This window comes from Dipodomys spectabilis, unplaced genomic scaffold, assembly GCF_019054845.1.
Source record: "Dipodomys spectabilis isolate Male_0828 unplaced genomic scaffold, ASM1905484v1 ptg000148l, whole genome shotgun sequence".
NCBI classification, from domain to species: Eukaryota; Metazoa; Chordata; class Mammalia; order Rodentia; family Heteromyidae; genus Dipodomys; species Dipodomys spectabilis.
The window spans coordinates 1,131,128-1,149,997 of NW_024870825.1; the positions used below are offsets into that span (position 1 = coordinate 1,131,128).

An 18,870-nucleotide genomic window follows, 5' to 3' on the forward strand; every position below is an offset into this window, starting at 1 on the left:
ACAACAGAACTCTCACTTCTAAAGTCCTCTGCCTTCTGCCCTGTGCTGTAACAGAACGTGTTTCTGTATTTGTATTTTGTCGCTCTCCACCTTTCCATACTAGAGCCAAGCAGGTGAATCTTGTAATCTCCAGCTGATAGGAACCCTGGCTGCTGTCCTCCCCAGGCCTTTCCTCTCTTTCCTGACCCAGGCTGTGAGGCCTTTAAGAGTTACAGTTCTGGGCCTGAGGACCATTGGCTCACACCTTTCATCCCAGCTACTCAGGAGACTGAGATCTGAAAATCATGGTTCAAAGCCAGCCCAGACAGAAAAATCTGCGAGACTCTTAGCAATTACCCAACAAAAGGCTGGAAGTGGAGGTGTGGCTCAAGTAGTAGAGCACCAACCTTGAGAGAAAAAAATCCAAGTGAGATCTTGAGGTCGTGAGTTCAAGCCCCAGTACCAGCACATGCACAAAAAGCTGCTTGCTCTATAGGCTTCTATTGAGCGAGCCTATGAAATCAGGAAGAAAACCACACAGAATTTCTTCCTTGTTCCTTCTTTCCTTCTCTCCCTTCCTTCCCTTCTCCCTTCCTTCCTCTTTCTTTCCTTCCTTCCTTCCTTCCTTCCTTCCTTCCTTCCTCTTTCTCTTTCTTTCTTTCTTTCTTTCTTTCTTTCTTTCTTTCTTTCTTTCTTTCTTTCTTTCTTTCTTTCTTTCTTTCTTTCTTTCCTTCTATCCATCCATTTAACCATCCATACATTAATCTAACCTTCCTCCTTTCCTTCATTCTTTTCTTTCTTCCTTCCATCTACCCCTCATTTATCCACCTATGCATCCAACCAACCTTGCTCCTATCCATTCATCCATCCACCCATTCAATTATCCATCCATCCATACATACATTCATCTTTTCATCCTTCCTTCATTCGTCCATCCATCCATTCACTCACCTATCCATCCATCCATCCACTCACCCACCCACCTTTCCTTCCTGCCATCCATCCACCCAACCAACCACCCATTGTTTAGAAACCCAGCACTCTACAGTTCTGACCCACCAGAAGTAACTTTGATGGCCTGTAGAACCCCTTTCTCTGGGGTACGTTGTTGGGCTCGAGCACAGTCTACCATTCATAGACTACTGGGGACAGGGCCAGGAGAGCACCTCCAGCATCTCATCCATCACATGAGCCAGGCAGAGGTGCCACCTCCCAGGTACAGGTGTATAGATTGTGAGGAAGAAAGACTCCACACACATGCTGGGTAACACGTTCCAATGCTGACTTCACATCAGCACTGCGTTGTCTTCATAGTGCAGGGAGATGCTCCATGGTGCACCAGTGGCTCATGCCTGTAACCCTAGCTCCTTGACAGCCTGAGGTATGAGGCTTGTTGCTCAAAGCCTTGGTAGACAAATCTGTGAGACTCTTAGCTACAATCAACTACAAAATCTCAGGACTGGAAGTATAGCTCGAGTGGTAGAGCACCAGCCATGAGCAAAAGAAGCTTAAAAAAAAAAGACTGTGAAACCCTGAGTTTGGGCCCCATAACCAGTACAAAATCAATCAATTAATTATCCAGGTGAGAATGCCTTGGATCCAGAGGTTACAAAGCTGCTTGGTTGTCAATACACTGTTCGGCTAGTAGTAAACAATTCTATTTCAAACCAAATATTCAGCTCGGTGTAGCAGCTCAAGGGAGGCTGAGGCAGATTCTAGCTTAGTAGGCAGCCTAGGCCACATAGCAAGCATGAGGCCTGCTCACCTCATCTTGCAAGAGCCTTTCTCAGAAAAGAAAAGAGAGAAAGAAAGAAAGAAAGAAAGAAAGAAAGAAAGAAAGAAAGAAAGAAAGAGAAAGAAAGGAAGGGAGAGAGAGAGAGAAAGAAAGAAAGAGAGAGGGGGAGGGAGGGAAAGGAAAAGAATTACACCAAATATTGACCCTGACAGAGTCTAGACTGGGTCACATGGCCCTCATTGGCAGTGAGTGCCTGAGCTGCACTCAGCATGAGTTCCCTCCCTCTGGCACCATCACCCCTGCAGGTGCCCTCCAGTTCTGTTCCCAGGAACTCCAGCCATCATGCTCCTCTCCTAACTTGTTCCAGCAGGAGCAGAGCAGCCGTGAGAATGAAGCACTCTGCCTCCTGAGGACTGCTCACAGAACACACACCAAACTTTTCTGAAGCGTGTCTTTGCTATGCATGTGCCAGTGCGTGCACTGGTCCCAGGGTTTGAATCTGGGACCTGGGCACTGTTGCTGAGCTTTTCTGCTCAAAGCTAGCACTCTACCACTTGAGCCACAGCTCCACGTCCAGCTTTTGGGTGGTTAAATAGAGAGAAGCGTCTCATGGACCTTCCTGCCTGGGCTGGCGGCTGGCTTGGGACCTCAGTCCTCAGATCTCAGCCTCCTGAGTAGTTAGGATGACAGGCGTGAGCCACTGGCACCTGGCTTAGTCTCTTTGCCCTGTAGAAAAGAAGCATGTGAAGGAATCTCTCCCTGGCCCTTCCAATCTGGAAGTTCCCTTGTGCAAGCTTAAGAGGCGCATTCCATTTGGACACACCATCATCCTCAAGGTCCTGTTAGTGACAAGTTCCGTAGGCTCCTCCCTTTCTTTCAGCTGGTTCCCTGGACCTAGGGGTCACCAAACCCCAACCAACAACAGGAGCAAAGCGCAGGGGAAACCCTGAGACACAGTGGACATGGCCATTGTCTCAGACCCCGGGGCCTGAAATCGACACCATATGCACTGTAGTTTCAAGCAGGGGGGGAAAGCCACATGTCAGAACACTTTGTAACACCTAATTCATCCTTAAGTTAGAAATACATATGATGCTCCCTTGAAAAAAACAGAAGTTGAAAAAAAAAAGTCTTTTAACTAGGTTATTTCTGTGACAGTCCTTCAGGTAGAGGTGAACTTTACTAGGGAGACACCACGATGAAAGAGCAACACGTAACCCCCTTCGGCGGTATATTTTACATGATATTTTTTTTTGCAGTAAATAAAGTGGTTATAGGGCTCCAAAGGGAAGGGCCCAGATGTTGGAGAGTTGTGTGAAATTTAGGGGAAACAAGCTATAAAAAAAATACAGTCATAAAACAGGCTGTCAGTGCCATGCATCTGGACAATACAGCTGTATGTTCCCAGCGGCTGTCGTCACCCCAAGAAAACTCAGTAACCTTATTTCACCCCAATTAGGCTGCACACCAACAGGAGAAATGTTTAAGTCGCAAGAGGGGAGCAATATTTGTATGGCGCCTGTGTGTCAAGCAGCTTTTATCTTGCCTCTGAATTCCGTCTCCAAGAAATAAAAGACTCCTAACATCATCATTCCTGCTATTATAAAAAACCCTGCTGAATGTCTTATGTCCTCGTAAGTCAGAGTGTGGCAGCGTGGACCACTGGCGACACCAAGTAACGACCGGCCTTGTGTGACGTGAAAGCGGCCTGTCGCCCGTGCCCCCCTGGACCTCCCTGTCTTTCCTCTGCCCTCTCCGGAAGTCAGGATCCAATACCGCCACAGGATGATAGGACGCAAACTCCAGGCCTCTCCCCCCGGCTTGGCTTTCCTGAACAAGGCTGCTGCTCTATCATGCAAGTGACAGCTCCACTGCTGACTTTTTGCTGGTTAATTGGAGATTTTAGTCTACCTGAGCTGGCTCCTAATCCTGACCCTCAGAGGTCAGCCTCCTGAGTAGCTAGGATTTCAGGTGTGAGCCACCAGCGGTGGCCTCTTTCTGTCTTATTAGGAAAAGGAAAGTGATATCTAGACAACCAGACCTATTTAAAAATCACCATACAGTGTTACTTTTCCTAATAATTGTGTTTCTTCACAGGTGTTAGTAGCAGCCAAAACAATTATGGACAGTGGAGAGAAGTTAACCCTGCCACTGATCGGGAAGCTCCTGAAATTTCAACTTCTCCAGATTAAACTAAAGGATCAAGACCGCCGAGAAGGCGAGAAGAAGGTGGGTGAGAGCGGCCGGGTTGTCTGCAGCGGGCAGTGAAGGCACAGAGCAGGCTTCTCCAGAAACACACTCTTCCTCCTGAAGCCACTATTTAGTGTTAGCTGGCATAGTTAGGTGCAGTTTCAATCCAGGGAAAAGACTATCCAGAGATCTATTGGGGGGATTATGAAAAATCCACTATGGGGGAAAATCGATGAAAGTGGTAATATTCAGAACTTGTTAAGATTCTTGTTATTGTAGTGTTTTTGCGTAATTGTGGAAAGGAAATGACCCAGAAACAGAGAACCAGGAGAAACAAAATGGGAGGAAAGCCACTCAGGGCAGGATCCATTTGCTATAAGTGACGTATAATATATGGGTGATTATTAAAATACAATAACATGACATAACACAGTGATTGCCCGAGCAGAAACCCATCACTCCTATGTACATATACATCCAGCAGTTTCTTTTCATGTGGACTTCTCATTTATTTCAGTTTGTGGAAATTGATCGGTCTACTTTCACAACTTCACATTTGCATCTGAAAAGTAATTTAAAATTCCTTGAGCAAAGTGATGCCAGGTTCAAACCCATTTGTTACGATCATTACACAAAATGTGAAAGGCTTTTCTTATTTTCCAAATCAAGTGGAAATCATTTTGTAAAGCCAAGATCATGCTTCAGGACACCCATAGGTCACACACGCGTGTGATTGTACATAGAAAATGGATTTGCACGTAAGTACTTAGGATTTCAGGCAGAAAAGGCAAAGACAGTGGAAAAAGAAAGTGTGGAAATATTCCCACTTATGCCTTCTTCACTTGTAAGACCCTAACAACTTAGTTTCCTATCTGAACCCAAGTTCTGATGAATAGTTGTAGTCATTAAAATACTACTACTACTACTAATAATAATAATAGTAACCATAGATGGGTATGGTGCTCACATCTGTGCTCACACACTCAGGAGACTGAAATCTGAGGATGGAGATTCAAAGCCAGCCCAGACAGGAAAGTCAATGAAACTCTTATCTCCAATTAACCAGCAAAAAGATGGAAATGGCACTGTGGTTCAAGTGGTCAAGCAGCGGCCTAAAGTGCGAAAGTCAAGCAAGAGTGCAAGGCCCTGAGTTCAAGCCCAATGAATGACGCACGCGCGCGTGCACACACACACACACACACATTTTTGCAGTGTTATTTTGCTTGGCATTTCTTTAAATTGTGAATGGAAATAATACTGTTACAGAATTCTAAAGATGCAGAAATTATTTATTTGTTAAAATTTCAACATCCTGAGGAATCAAGGCTTAAACTTTAGATACTAAAGTCAAAAGTATTAGATGGAGGAAGATAACTCTTTGAGCCAACAATTACATAACCTAATTGAAGTTCTCAAAGCTCCAGCCTCCAATCTCTGCTGCAACCCACGAGAGTAGGTGCTAAAGAAATTGACCTTCAGGGCTGGAAGCGTGGCTCCATGGTAGAGTGCCTGCCTAGCATGCACGAAGCCCTGGGTTCAATTCCTCAGTACCACATACACAGAAAAAACCAGAAGTGGTGCTGTGGCTCAAGTGGTAGAGCACTAGCCTTGAGCAAAAGAAGCTCAGGGACAGCGCCCAGGCCCTGAGTTCAAGCTCCAGGACTGGCAACAAAGAAAAAGAACAATTTGCTCCAGGGAAGTTAGAATGAACTTGTGACTTTGAAATTATGTAATCATTTAATCACAATCAAAAAAAAAAGAACCTCGGGGAAGGGAGGGAGGGAGGGGATGGTAGGGGGAAAACAATGGAGAGGGTAACAATGTTCAAGAGGAAGTGTACTCATTACCTCACTCATGTAACTGTAACCCTCTGTATAGTAGCTTTACAATAAAATAAAATTAAAAAAAAAAAAAAAAAAAGAAAAAGAAAAAATAGAACAAAGAAATGGGTGAAAACCGTTTGAAGCAGAGTACTCTCCACAAGTGCTCGGCCCTAGCTGGAGGAAAGGAGACATGTAGGGTCGGGTGATCCATGTTCATTTCAGCTACTCAAGAGGTCACTTGGTACAATTGAGGAGAATGCTTGTCATCCAGGACTTTGTCAGAAAGCAAAATGAATAGAATGTCACATGATACTAAGCAGTGCATTAGCAAATGAAAAAAGAAAGCAAAAAGGTTTTCCCAAATGTCTTCCTCTTTACCAAACCTAAAAGAAGGTCTGGCACTGCGGGAGGGGACCTGAGCTTTTGAACCACAATGTGAAATCTACATAGATGATTTCCTTTCAAATGCTAATTGCAGTATATTGCTCACATCTGTACAAGCCCAAGAATGTTTTTGTATCTTCTGCGTCTAATTTTGGAGATTGAATTTTTAAGAATGAATGCTTTTGAAATATCCAATGCAGTAATTACAGAAAATATCAGGGAGAAGGCGAGGACAAAAATAATAATAATACTAAGGTCTCTGTTCTTTTTCCCCAATGGAACAGATGGAATGTCTCTCTATAGATTTGATCCTGCTTTTAATCAACGGTAAATCATAGTTTCCTTTGTCAAGTACAATCGAGATATTATTTTACACCACTGAGTTTACTAAGTTGTAACACGTTAGTCTGGGATATGCCTTACATAGCTTTTGCTTTCTGTTTTGAAAGACAGCTTGCTGGCTAATTAATATTAGGGGGGAATGATTTAAAGCTTTAAAGCCTGTAGCATTGAATTTCTGAGACATAAATACTGCCTTCTTGTTGAAGAGAAGTGGAATCCATTTGAATGTATTTATCTCCGTAGGAACACTTTACATCCAAACACACATTTGACAAAGAAATGTACTCTATAAGAGTATCTTATTATTTTGGAATTTCTGAATGTGACTATCTCTCACTTAACAATCTGAAATTTGATTATTAGTCCATCCTTAAATTTCAACATGACAGTGTTTTGTTTAAAAATGAGTTTTCCTTATTTCTCCTTAGCGTCGATTCTGTATTCTCAGTTCCATTATTATTAATATGATTTTAAGTTCACAAATGCCACAGACATTTGTAGAAGTGACATTGTTGTTTGGTTACTGATCTGAATGATTTTTTTTTTTTTAGCAATTATCTGGATTTTTATTTTCAATCACATTAACTCCTGATTTTTATGCTTTAAATCAATTATAGATATTTACTTAAGCACAAAAAGAAAACATTTAATCATGAAAATAGGTACAATACCAAAAAATCATTAGCCACTTAAATAATTGGCCAGACTAAATCCAGTCTTCCGTCTCTGAGCTGAATTGAGAATTTTGGCTCGGGTTTTACGAACACATGCACACAGATTCCAACCATGCTTTCAATTTATGAATTCACAGAACCAGTCCACATCCTCTTGGATTTTTTTTTTTTAGTTAGAATATCTTTCCTATAAAATCTTCCATATATCTTTTACATCTAACTCATCTGCTTCCACAACAAGTTGTTTTATTTCTTGATGAAGCAGAGAGGAAAAGAAAGTATCTATGAAGAACTGTGGACAGATAGTATTTGGTAAACTCATCTTAAAACACTTCAAAATTAAAACACCTGTGGTTCAATGATACCACATAATGAAACCCAACCCACCCAGAGCCTCCCCAAAAAGAGGAACAAAGAGGAATTAGAGGAGCTTTCACAAAGGTCCTCAAACTTACTCCGGTCAAAACTTACTCCGGTGGAAACACTGGAGATCAGCCAGCTCGATGCCATTTTGTGTGTGTGTGTGTGTGTGTGTGTGTGTGTGTGTGTGTGTGTGTGTGCGCGCGCGCACATGTGTGTGTTTAGTCTTAAAGGAAAGGCCGTGGAGACATACCAGGAAATTAGTTAGTTTGGATTCAGTTGTGGTTAAACTCCTCAGAAACTATTTTAGGAAATCAAACAGAGGAGGAGCAGGAACTCGGTACAGAGGGACCCGAGTGGTTTGAGGAAAGAAATAACTGGCCCCACTATGGGAAGGAATCTTTTGAGGCTGGATTGCGGAGATGAGTGAGTCCACGAAGATGAATGGAGTCACCGGGGTCCACAACTCCCTGGCTGGCTTATCTGGCTGTTTCTCTCATGGGCCTCTGATGGGTTTCATATTCATTAATAAAACTTTTTATGGACTTCTAGAACAATGTAAAAAAGAAAACCCGCAGAGGTTTAAGATAGCTGTGGTCTCCGCCGCTGATCCTACATGCTGACGGGCATCTGGACACGCCATGTCATTCAGTCTTCTTGAATGATGGCATGAGGTGTCGAGAACTACATCCAAGATGCAGATGGTGGAGGGATGGGGTGGGAGGGAAGTGATTTCCCAAGCCAGATAATGAGTCTCAGAGATGGAGCTGGGAGTCAGACTCCAAGGGCTACGACACTAGCCACATACACACCTCCCTCCCACCCCACTTTTGCTCTGAGGGCTGCTAAAGACACTGGCACAGGACCAGAGCTTTGCTACCCAGCCTGCCCACCCCCCGCTGGGGCTGCACACGGCATCCCAAGGGGAAACGTGGGAGTCAGGGTCAAAGCAAGGAGCAAAACTCACAGAAGTTGAAGATCAGCAAGACAGCAAACTCCCACTCCAAGGTCCACCCTGCTGTACCTCCAGTTCCTCCCTCCTGCTGAGGTCTCAGGTCAGAGCTAGCCAGAACCAATGAATCCAGGAGATACTTAGCTCCTAATAACCAACAAAAGGCCAAAAGTGGAGGTGTGGCTCAAGTGGTAGCATGCCAGCCTTGAGCTGAATGAGTATGAGGCCTTGGTTCAAGCCCTAGTAACAGCACATACACAAAAAAAGCTGTACCCTGAACATACAGTCTGGCACTATAGGTCATTGTGTGGAGTCATAAAATTACATCATTGGGACAAATGAAACCAGTGCCTTCCTAAGCATGTATTTCCCACAACATAACAGCCTCTGGAGAAGCCAGTCTGTGATCCAACTTTGTGTACTATATTTTCTGTCCAGTGGGGGATGGGAGAGAGAATAAAGCAGGTCAGAAGATAGGCCATGGTAGGAGGGAACAAACAAAACATTTAGAAAAAAAATAACAGTTGCAATGTATGTTTCCTTTCTCCTTCTTACTTTACAGGACTATGGTTATTGCAGAAACATTTCTGACCTAGCTTTTGTCAGTGAAAATACATCATACGTTCACCCATTATGCCAATTATCCACATCTATCATTAGTATTGGTTCCCACCATCTTTTTTTTTTTTTTTGGGTCCGGTCGTGGGGCCTGAACTCTGGGCCTGGGCACAGTCCCTCAGCTCTTCAGCTCAAGGCTAGCGCTCTACCACTTGAGCCACAGCGCCACTTCCAGCTTTTTTCTTTTTGCTTATGTGGTGCTGGGGAATCGAACCCAGGGCCTCATGCATGCAAGGCAAGCAGTCTACCACTGAGCCACCTTCCCAGCCCCCACCATCTTCTTAATTACTCTTCTATAACATTAAAGCCATTTCTATAGCTTGGAAGAATAAATAGTAATACTCTGTGGTGTGGAAGTTTCTCTATTTGGAATAAGGCCTGCACAGATTTCTGGAACTGGATTAACTGAGTGTGCTTCCACAGTGAGTTCTGTGGCCCAAGTCTCCATTTATAAAAGGCAAATGAGCATGGAAACTATTGTACATTATGTACATCCGTGGAGACTGAAGCACCCAGGAACTGATTCAAGATAGGAGTTTTGTGGAAAGATCTGTTTACTATTGGGTAACCTGTCTACCAATTTATTTAATCATGTTCATTGTTTCTCAGCCTATCTCTTGGGCTTCCAATACGGGGAGCCGGTAGATGGTTGATGAAGATGAGTAATGACGAAAACTAAAGCAAGACTCGGGGAAAAAAGTTTCTCATGAACCCCATGAAGATGGAGCAAGTTAGTTGACCTTCCTGAGTAGATGGCTTCTTATCCCCATCTTTAACAAGATCATTGTAAAACCCGGGCACCTGTGGCTCACAGCGTAATCACAATTCAAAGTCAGCATAGACGAACTCTGACATGTAATGAACCAACAAAAAGCCAGGAATAAGGCATGACTCAAGTGGTAGAGCACTAGCCTTGAGCAAAAGAGCCAAGTAAGAGCACAAAGGCCCTAAGTTCAGGCCCTAGTACCAGCACACATACAAAAAAATCAAGACCAAGTTGTAACTGACTACACAGATTTGCTATTAACTATAAGAGTAAGATGAAGTATAACTGGTCATCTTCCAATCCCCTGTCTTCTAGGCACACCTCCCATTCATAGGCAGAAGGAGAAGAATGAATAACTCTCTGAATTTTCACATCAAAAAGTCATTTAAGGGCTGGGAAGGTGGCTCAGTGGCAGAGTGCTTCCCTTCCATGCTTGAGGCCCTGGGTTCGATTCCTCAGCACCACATAAGCAGAAAGAGCCAGAAATGGTGCTGTGCCTCAAGTGGTAGAGTGCTCACCTTGAGTTGAATTGCTGAGAAACAGCATCCAGGCCCAGAGTTCAGGCCCCACAACCAACCAAAACACACACACACAGACACAAAGTCATTTAAATCTTTAGCCCATTTATTAATGGGGTTATTATTTCTTTGAGGATTTGTTTGGGGTGGTTATTTTTTTTAGCTCTAGGTATATTTTAGGTATGAGGTACTGCCTGATGCATAGCTAGTAAAGATCTTCTTCCAATCCGTGGGCTTTCTGTTTATGTTGCTAGCTATATCGTTTGCCATGCAGGAACTCTTCAGTTATCCAGCCTTTCATTGATTTGTTATGTTTCTGGATCTTTACTTAGGAAGTTTTGACCTGTGCCAGGGAGCCCTAGTGTTTCCCCTACCCCTTCCTGTAATATTTTCAGGATATCTGATCTTACATTGAGGTCTTTGATCCATTTGGATATGGAATCAACCCAGAATAGATCAAGAAAATGTGGTGTATATATACACAATGGCATCCTTCCATCAGAAAGAATGACATTGCCCCATTCTTAAGGAAATGGAAAGACTTGGAAAAATCATATTAAGAAAAATAAGCCAGACCCAGAGAAACGTAGGCTGCATGGTTTTCCTCTTTTGTATTAACTAGAATATGTCTAGGGTATTCTTAGGAGAGGAGTACAATAGCTCAATAGCTATGTACATTTGACCATATAAAATGATGCCTATTGAACGGAAACAAGGGTTTTTTTTGTTGTACTGTTTGCAGTTATTTCTTTTTTCTTTCTTTTTTCTCCTCTGGTTTGTTTCCTGTTGTCACTATTTTTGATTCCAGTATTCTTTGTCTTGTATATAAGTTTATTTGATTTGGGGAATCACAGAAATGGTAGGACAAAGGGTGAACCAATGCAACAGCGATACTCACTGGACACTATGTTGGAAATGAGCCTTACAACTTGTGGGGAGGGGGCTGGGAAGGTGGCTCAGTGGTAGAGCACTTGCCCTGCATGCCTGAGGCCCTGGGTTCGATTCCTCAGCACCACATAAGCAAAAAGAAAAAAGCCGGAAGTGGCGCTGTGGCTCAAGTGGTAGAGCGCTAGCCTTGAGCTGAAGAGATGAGCGACAGCGCCCAGGCCCAGAGTTCAGGCCCCATGACCGGACCAAAAAAAAAAAACCTTGTGGGGAAGGGTGCAGAAGAGGAAGATGTAGGAGAACGTGAGGGAGGGGGTAACACTGCTCAAAAAAAAATGAACTCATTACCTGACTTATGTAATTGTAACCCTTCTGTACATCGCCTTCACAATAAAATTTAAATTAAAAAAAAAAGTAATTTAAAAATGATATGATTGAGGCTAAGATCTGGGGATTGTGGCTCAAAGCCAGCCCAGGCAAAAAAGTCTATGAGCTGCTTATCTCCAATTAACCAGCAAAAGGCCAGAAGTGGGGGGTGTGGCTCAAATGGAAGAATGCTAGCTTTGAACAAAATTGTTCAGAGATAGCACCCAGACCCTGAGTCCAAGCTCCAGGACTTGGCCTCCAAAATTCATCCATCCATCCATATATATACACAAACGTACGTACATACATACATAAAATATGATCTAAACACTTTAAAGTACCTAATAACAAGGTTGCTTAATACAAGGCAGATTTTTTTCTTTCTGCCTTTATAGTACCTGAGCTGGGCGCCGGTGGCTCACACCTGTCATCCTAGCTACTCGGGAGGCAGAAAAGTCTGTGAGATGCTTATCTCCAATAAACCACTCAGAAAACCAGAAGTGGTGCTGTGGCTCAAGTGGTAGAGCACTCTCCTTGAGCTGAAGAGCTGAGGGACAGCGCCCAGGCCCAGAGACCAAGCCTCATGACCGACAAATATAAATAAATAAATATATATATATATATATATATATATATATACACACACATATACACATATACATATATACACACACATACACATATACATATATACATATATATACAAATACATACATACATACATATATATCATGCCTGAGATCTGAGCTTTCTGTAGATGTCTCTGAGGCTGGCGAGAGCACTAGTTTTATTTGTTGCTAAGACCAGGCACCCTCATCTGCTCTGGGTTAGAAACCCCGGGCCCAGTCGGGCCCTCTCGGTGGAAGGCATCCAGATGCGTCGTGTATACGCTGCACTTTAAAGTAGATGTATCCTGAAACGGATTCACTCCCTCCCCTTCATGTGTTGGGGAACAGCATGCATTCCCCAAATGCGGTGGAAAGGGGGCGATCGGGGTGCCCTGCCTCCTCGAATGGAGGGACAGGAGTTCCCACCATGGTGGTTGAGCTGTGAACAGCTGACCACAGGATGGGAATTCCACATGGAGCTCAGGGGCCAGCCTTGCTGCGTGCTGGTGCCCCGGTGGAGCCCCAGCCCCGACACCAGGACAGAAGGAGGGGACTGCTCAGAATGAGAGAAAAGGAAGAAAGATGGGAGTAGTTGCTAGGAAGGGGCACTCTACTTCTAGGCTAAGGTACTTTCAGGGGTCACACAGAGCCAGAGCCCGCCTGGCTGAGCCTGAATGTGGGAGGTGGGGTCAGCCCTGGCCACAGGGGAGAAGCAGGGAGATGGACGCTCTGGTCGGTCCCGTGAGGACGGAGGGGAGGGAGGGGGCCAAGGATTGTGCAGAAATCCATGGATGGCATCCCTACCTGGGCCTGAGCCCAGCGGGGCCTGGGCTCTCTCTCCTTCACCTTCTCCCCCTGCTCTGCCTTAGGGGGCCTCCGCCTTCAGGCCTCAGCTGATATCCTGACCCTGCCATTTCCACCCAACGTGGCTCTGCCATCTGTCTGTCTGCTTTTCTCCAGTCCCTGGCCCTTGAAGCCAGTCACTCTCAGGTCTTCTTCAAACCCTGGCTGGGTGGTCTGGCTTCCAGGCTTCCAAACCCAGGGCGCTCCCCGCACTGGCCTTCTGCCTTCCCCAAGAATGGTCATTAAGTGGAAAACTTGATTCCCTCCCTCAAAGACAGGAAGTCCGTACAGCAGGGGCTGCCTCTCACAGCTCATGCCGGACCATGCTGAGCTGACCCCAGGCCCTGACCTCACCCATCCCCATTCCTGAGCATGCTGCACTCCCGTGGGCCTTCACACGCATCCTCACTGACACACACTGTCACACGCATTCACACATGCTCGCACTTGTTCACACCATGCCCATTCACACCATACATACATGCATACTCACACACCTTCATGCATGCATGCACACATACACATGCTGTCATGCATTTACACACCACGCACTCATTCACACACATGCACATGCATGTTCACACACACCTTCACATCATGCATATACGCATGCACTCACAATTCATGCGTGCATACTCACACACCTGCTCATTCACACACATGCGCACACACATGCCCATTTACATACATACACTCACGTGTGCGTTCACACATTCACATTTACACACGTGTGCACTAACTCATGCACAGCCACACATGTACTCACACACATGCACTCATGCTCATGCACATGCATACACCTATGCATGCACGCACACACACACACACACACACACACACACACGTTTTCCACTTTCCCCTCAAGGGTCACCTCCATGGGACCAGCATCCATCCCCACCTGACAGAGAGGTCATTGCACTCTCTATCACCACATCTGGTTTTGTCCTTCCCATTCATTCCTTCAAATTAGTCCTTGCGTTCTCGTCCATTTGTCTACATGTCTCCTCACCTTTCTTTCTGCGAGGCTGTGAGCTCTGAGGCGTGGGGCTTGGCACTGACGTCTGGTGTGGCATGGCAGGAGCTGACCCGCCCTTCCTTCCCTCTGCATCCAAGGACCAGGTGGAGTGGGAGACACTCCTCTCCCCACGCCCCACTTGTACTCCTTCCCCCCGCATCACACACGGGCAGCTGGCCTGGGCTCTTCAGCTTCCCCTCCCTCCTCCAGCGCCTTGGAGGTTTTTAAACATAGCCATGATCTTAGGAAAGCCGGCGTCAGAGTCCAAGCTAGACATAGAATAACTTATATTGCTTTGGCATTTAGCTGTATGCAGTGTAGAAAAAATAATAGGAGCATATTCTAGAGTTTCTGTACAGGCATCTTCCAGTCCAATATGACCAAATTATTTTCATGAGGGTGGATGGAAAGAGGGTTCCATTGTGAAATACCGTGGTGGGAGGGGGGGATTTTTGGTTTGAAAATTGAAATGATGGGATCTTTAGGCCATGACCTGAGTTCACAGTACAAAAGAAGGAAGGCGCATGCCCAAGTGAGCCAGGGAAAAGAAGTGGAATCTATGTGGGTCGGGATTTCGATGGTTCGGGAGGGGAGGTGATGATGTACTTCTCTCTGCAGATGTCGGAGGACAAGCTGAAGATGGAGAAAGACAAGGGGAAGGCCAAGTCCCCCAAGGAGAAAAAGGGCAGCTCCCCCAAGGCCACCAAGGGCAGGGGCAAGGAGCAGCCCGAGTCCATCGCCACCATGAAAAAGCCCACCCAGCTGAAGCGTAGGGGAGAGGAGGACGAGAGGAAAGCTTACATCGGTCAGTAGCACACTGCTTCCGTTTTCCTGTGCAGAATGGTCGTGATGGTGGTATGCATCTGTGTGTGGTGTCTGTGCGTGCGTGCATGCGTGCATGCATGTGTATGTGTGTTTGCTGGGACTGGGGCTTGGACTTGGAGTCCCATGCTCTCACTTGGCTTGTTCATTCAAGGCCAGTGCTCTACCACCTGAGCCTCATCTCCATTTCTGTTTTCTTTTTGCTGCTGAATTGGAGATCAAGGTCTCTTGGAGCCAGGCACTGGTGGCTTTCACCTGTAACCCTAGCCACTCGGGAAGATCTCCAACAAGCCAGCAAAAAACCATATGCAGAGCTGTGGTGAAACGTGCGCTGTGTATTTAATCTTTTTAACGTCACAAACGCATCCTGGCCGCATGGCTGAGCTCAGCACACAGGCCGGCTCTCCCGCACTCTACACAGAGCTACACTCAGAACTTGGGCAAGGAGCACATTCACATCCAATATTTCCCTCTTCTGTAAACACCTCTCCTTATAAAATACTGCAGAGCTGCAGCTACTTGTAATTCAGGAGCAAAGCCAGATGTTGCTCAAGAGAGATTAGAACCCAGGAAAAAAAAATCCCAGGCTCCACTCTGACCACACACACACACACACACACACACACACACACATTCTCCAAGCCCCCAGGCCCTGTGTTAGCTTCGTCCTCCTCTTTCCACCTCCGTCTCATTTGCAAAAGTGATTTACTATTTTGTAAAATGGCCACGGAGTTCTTCCTGTGAGAGCGATAATGAGAGTCAGCAACACCTCCCCCCCCCCCCCCCCCCCCCGGGTGGCCGAGAGGACCCAGTGTGTGTGCATTGGCCCCACCCCGCCATGCCCGCCCCACCTACAGCTTGCCCTCTGCCGGCTGCTCTGCTTTATGCTATTCTGAACAGATGATGAACCTGACGATGGCGCCCAACATTACATTATCGTGGTTGGCTTTAGAAACCCTCAGCTCTTAGCCATCATGACGGAGCTCGGCATTCCCATCACCAGCGTCATTAAAATATCTTCAGAGAATTACGCTCCTCTGCGGAGCCACCTGGCAGAGCTAAACGTGCAGCAAGAGGCTTTGCTTCTGCCGGAAGGTAAGCAGCCTGCCATACTACTTGTCCAATCTGCCCATGTTCCCTGCTGTTCTTAAAGGTCCCAAACCTAGACCTACCATACGGCCACTATTCAGTCCTTTCAAGGCTCTGATTTGCTGTTCATTCTACTTGGAGCAACCAAGAGCCATACATTGTGCACATGAAAATCAGACTGTGTTAAACAGGGAACGCAGACCCAAAGGCTGGGCTGTCCAGCTACATGTCTCGGGAGTGTTGATCTGCAATGGGCTGGGTGGATGCCCGCTGACCATCCATTCTTCCAGACTCCCAGCACCAAAGGGCTTGAGCAAGATCCCAGGCTCACCTTCTTGCCCCTGGCTCCCTGTGACAAGTCCAGGGCGTTCTGTCTCCTAGCCCTCAAGCCAAGAACGGGTAGATGGAATCCCAGACCTGGCACCAGGGAATCATCCCGCTCCCTCTCAGCCCTGGGGTCATCATGCTCAACATTGCACTCCATGCCTGCTCCCCTCCCCGGCCTGGCGCTGCCTTCCGCACCCCCCGTCCCCCGGACTAGACTGGAAAGCTGCCACGGTCTCCAGGTAACAGCCCAGGACTCAGTTCTGGTCTGTGCCTCCCGAAGTCCCAGCCTTCCTGCTTTGATTGTCATTCATGGATATTAGTCGCACGGTGCTCTGTAGCATTCACAGCCACATCCTGATTCCAGCAGCACTACACTTCTTTCCTGCTGTCGCTTTTCAGAGGAAGTCCTCACTACTCCTGGGCCCAGGATTTAAAACTAGCTTGAGGCCAAGGTTTCCAAATGCGTGGACTCAGCCATTCTCACGCAACCATGGAAGTGTGTATTTTTCCCCCATTTTGCCAAAAAGAATTCTACTCTCAGAGACAATTATTAAGTAAAAGAGTTGAGGTCCAAACCCAGGCTACTCCCGACTGTCACACAGGACAGTCAGGTAGATTACTGTTTTCTTAAATATTGTTATTGTCTTTGAGTAGTTGTACGAAGGAGTTGCCTTTAAACAAAGCAGTTGATGAGGTTAGAATTATTTACTCCTGACTCTGGTGACAATACGCTGCATGGGTATCAAGACATATTCTCTTTATAAGCACCTCTGTGTGCAAAAGAAATTAATATAAAAGTAGACTTTACAATAAAATAAGCGAGCTCTTAGTAGCAGGGCCCACTACGGAGTCGTAGGTGTAATTGTAATCAATGTAATACCGCAGGCAAAATTTCACGTGTAACTTTATAGAAATCTGTCAGTATTTGACAGAAAGCAAGTGCCCACAGAAGAGTGTATCTGTTCTCATAGATCCAAAAGTTACCAGAAGCATAAATCGCTGGCCCAGACTAGTTTTAGTCATGTGAGAAGAAATGAGTCAACGGTACTTTCTGCTCACGTCACTGTAGTTTTGGTGGTACCTCGGTTTGAACTTAGGGCTTTTGGCTTGTTAAGAAGTCATGCTACACAGTCACACTTCTCAGCCATCTGCATTTTTGACTAACAAATGTGGTCACAAAGTCAGTTGGCTGCACGTTGATGCAAAAGTTTGGTCTTACATTGATACAATCTAATTGCGATGGAAATCTTAATCATCTTTACGCTTCACAACGTGTGACCTACAGCAGAACCTTCCTGTGCCTTCACCATGAAATGAAGAGGTAGGATAACTCATATTTAATATCAAACTCTTTTGGTTTTATAATCTTGTTGGACACTTTCACAGACTTCCCCAAGCTACATCTCTTTGTTCGCATGTTTCTGCTACATAAACATACCTTGTAACACCCGTGACTCACTACATCTGGTTAGAGTGGGAAGAAATTCAATGCTCTCATTTCATAGTAAAACTTGTTGCTATTTTTAGAAATAGAAGCTGAAAATCTGAAGAGAAGGAAAGCCATAAGGGAACTTGAAATTTTCTGGAAGTACCTGGAACCAATCCTAAATAATGACAAACCTGAAACAAATCTCTTTGATGTGGCACGACTGGAATGCATGGTCAAAGCCATGGATTTTCCTTCCGACTGGTCAAACCTTGGGATGATGGTTAGTGCCCACCTTTGGGAGAATACGGGGTTCCAACATACCTGGGTGATGCGTTTGCTGTGTTCTTTCCTCCCACATTCGACTCCCGCGCACTGCTGGTGCTGCTTAACCTTCCAAATCACCGACTATCCAGGATGGTAACCGTCAGATTCTTAGTATATGACTTGATGATAAAGAGTAAAGACAGCCAAGCACAGGTGGCTCATGCCTGTAATCCTAGCTACTCAGGAAGGAGGCTGAGATCTGAGGATCGAGGTTCAAAGCCAACCTGGGCAGGAAAGTCCATGAGACTCTTATCATAAATAAATAAATACCCAGCAAATAAATAAATATCCAGAAGTGCAGGTGTGGCTCAAGTGGTAGAGTGCCAGCCTTGAGCAGAAGAGCTCTGCAAGAGCTTAAGGCCTTGAGTTCATGTTCCAGTACCAGCATAAGAATAAATGAAAAAGTGGTAGTAGCTGCTATATTTTACATCCCGCCCCCCAAACACAAATAAAAAAATACTAGAAGATGTTCGAAGAGTTTAGACTGAAACTTTATAGCAAAAAAAAAAAATTAGCAGCTTAATTGAAGTACTGGTTCTTAGAGAACATTCTTGGCTTCAGATCTAGAAGATTCTAGACCAGTATTGTTTAGTTGGGCCAGGAAAACACTCAGCTCTCTAGAGAGCTATCAAGGCCTGTGTGGCCCCGCTGGTCCCTCGGCAGCCAATCTGCAGAAGGGCTGAGCGTCCTCGTTGCTCCAGGCATTAGTCTGGGTCCAGCTATAGAAATCTTAGAAAGCCCAGGCCGGCTTCTCTGCGAGCTCCGGTCACTGGAGGTGCTAGGGTGACCTCAGAGGCTGCTCAGCAATGAAAGTGAATTCC

General features: G+C 45.5%; 1 protein-coding gene across 1 annotated transcript in view; it reads left to right on the forward strand.

The window, feature by feature from the left end:
- The window catches only part of Spag17 (sperm associated antigen 17), a 119,226-nt gene that overhangs the window by 33,742 nt on the left and 66,614 nt on the right, over positions 1 to 18,870 (forward strand). Inside the window, exons 4-7 of the mRNA XM_042692290.1 lie at positions 3,812 to 3,943; positions 14,677 to 14,863; positions 15,781 to 15,975; positions 17,824 to 18,005. Coding sequence (XP_042548224.1) covers positions 3,812 to 3,943; positions 14,677 to 14,863; positions 15,781 to 15,975; positions 17,824 to 18,005 — 696 coding nt within the window. The remainder of the gene's footprint in view (positions 1 to 3,811; positions 3,944 to 14,676; positions 14,864 to 15,780; positions 15,976 to 17,823; positions 18,006 to 18,870) is intronic.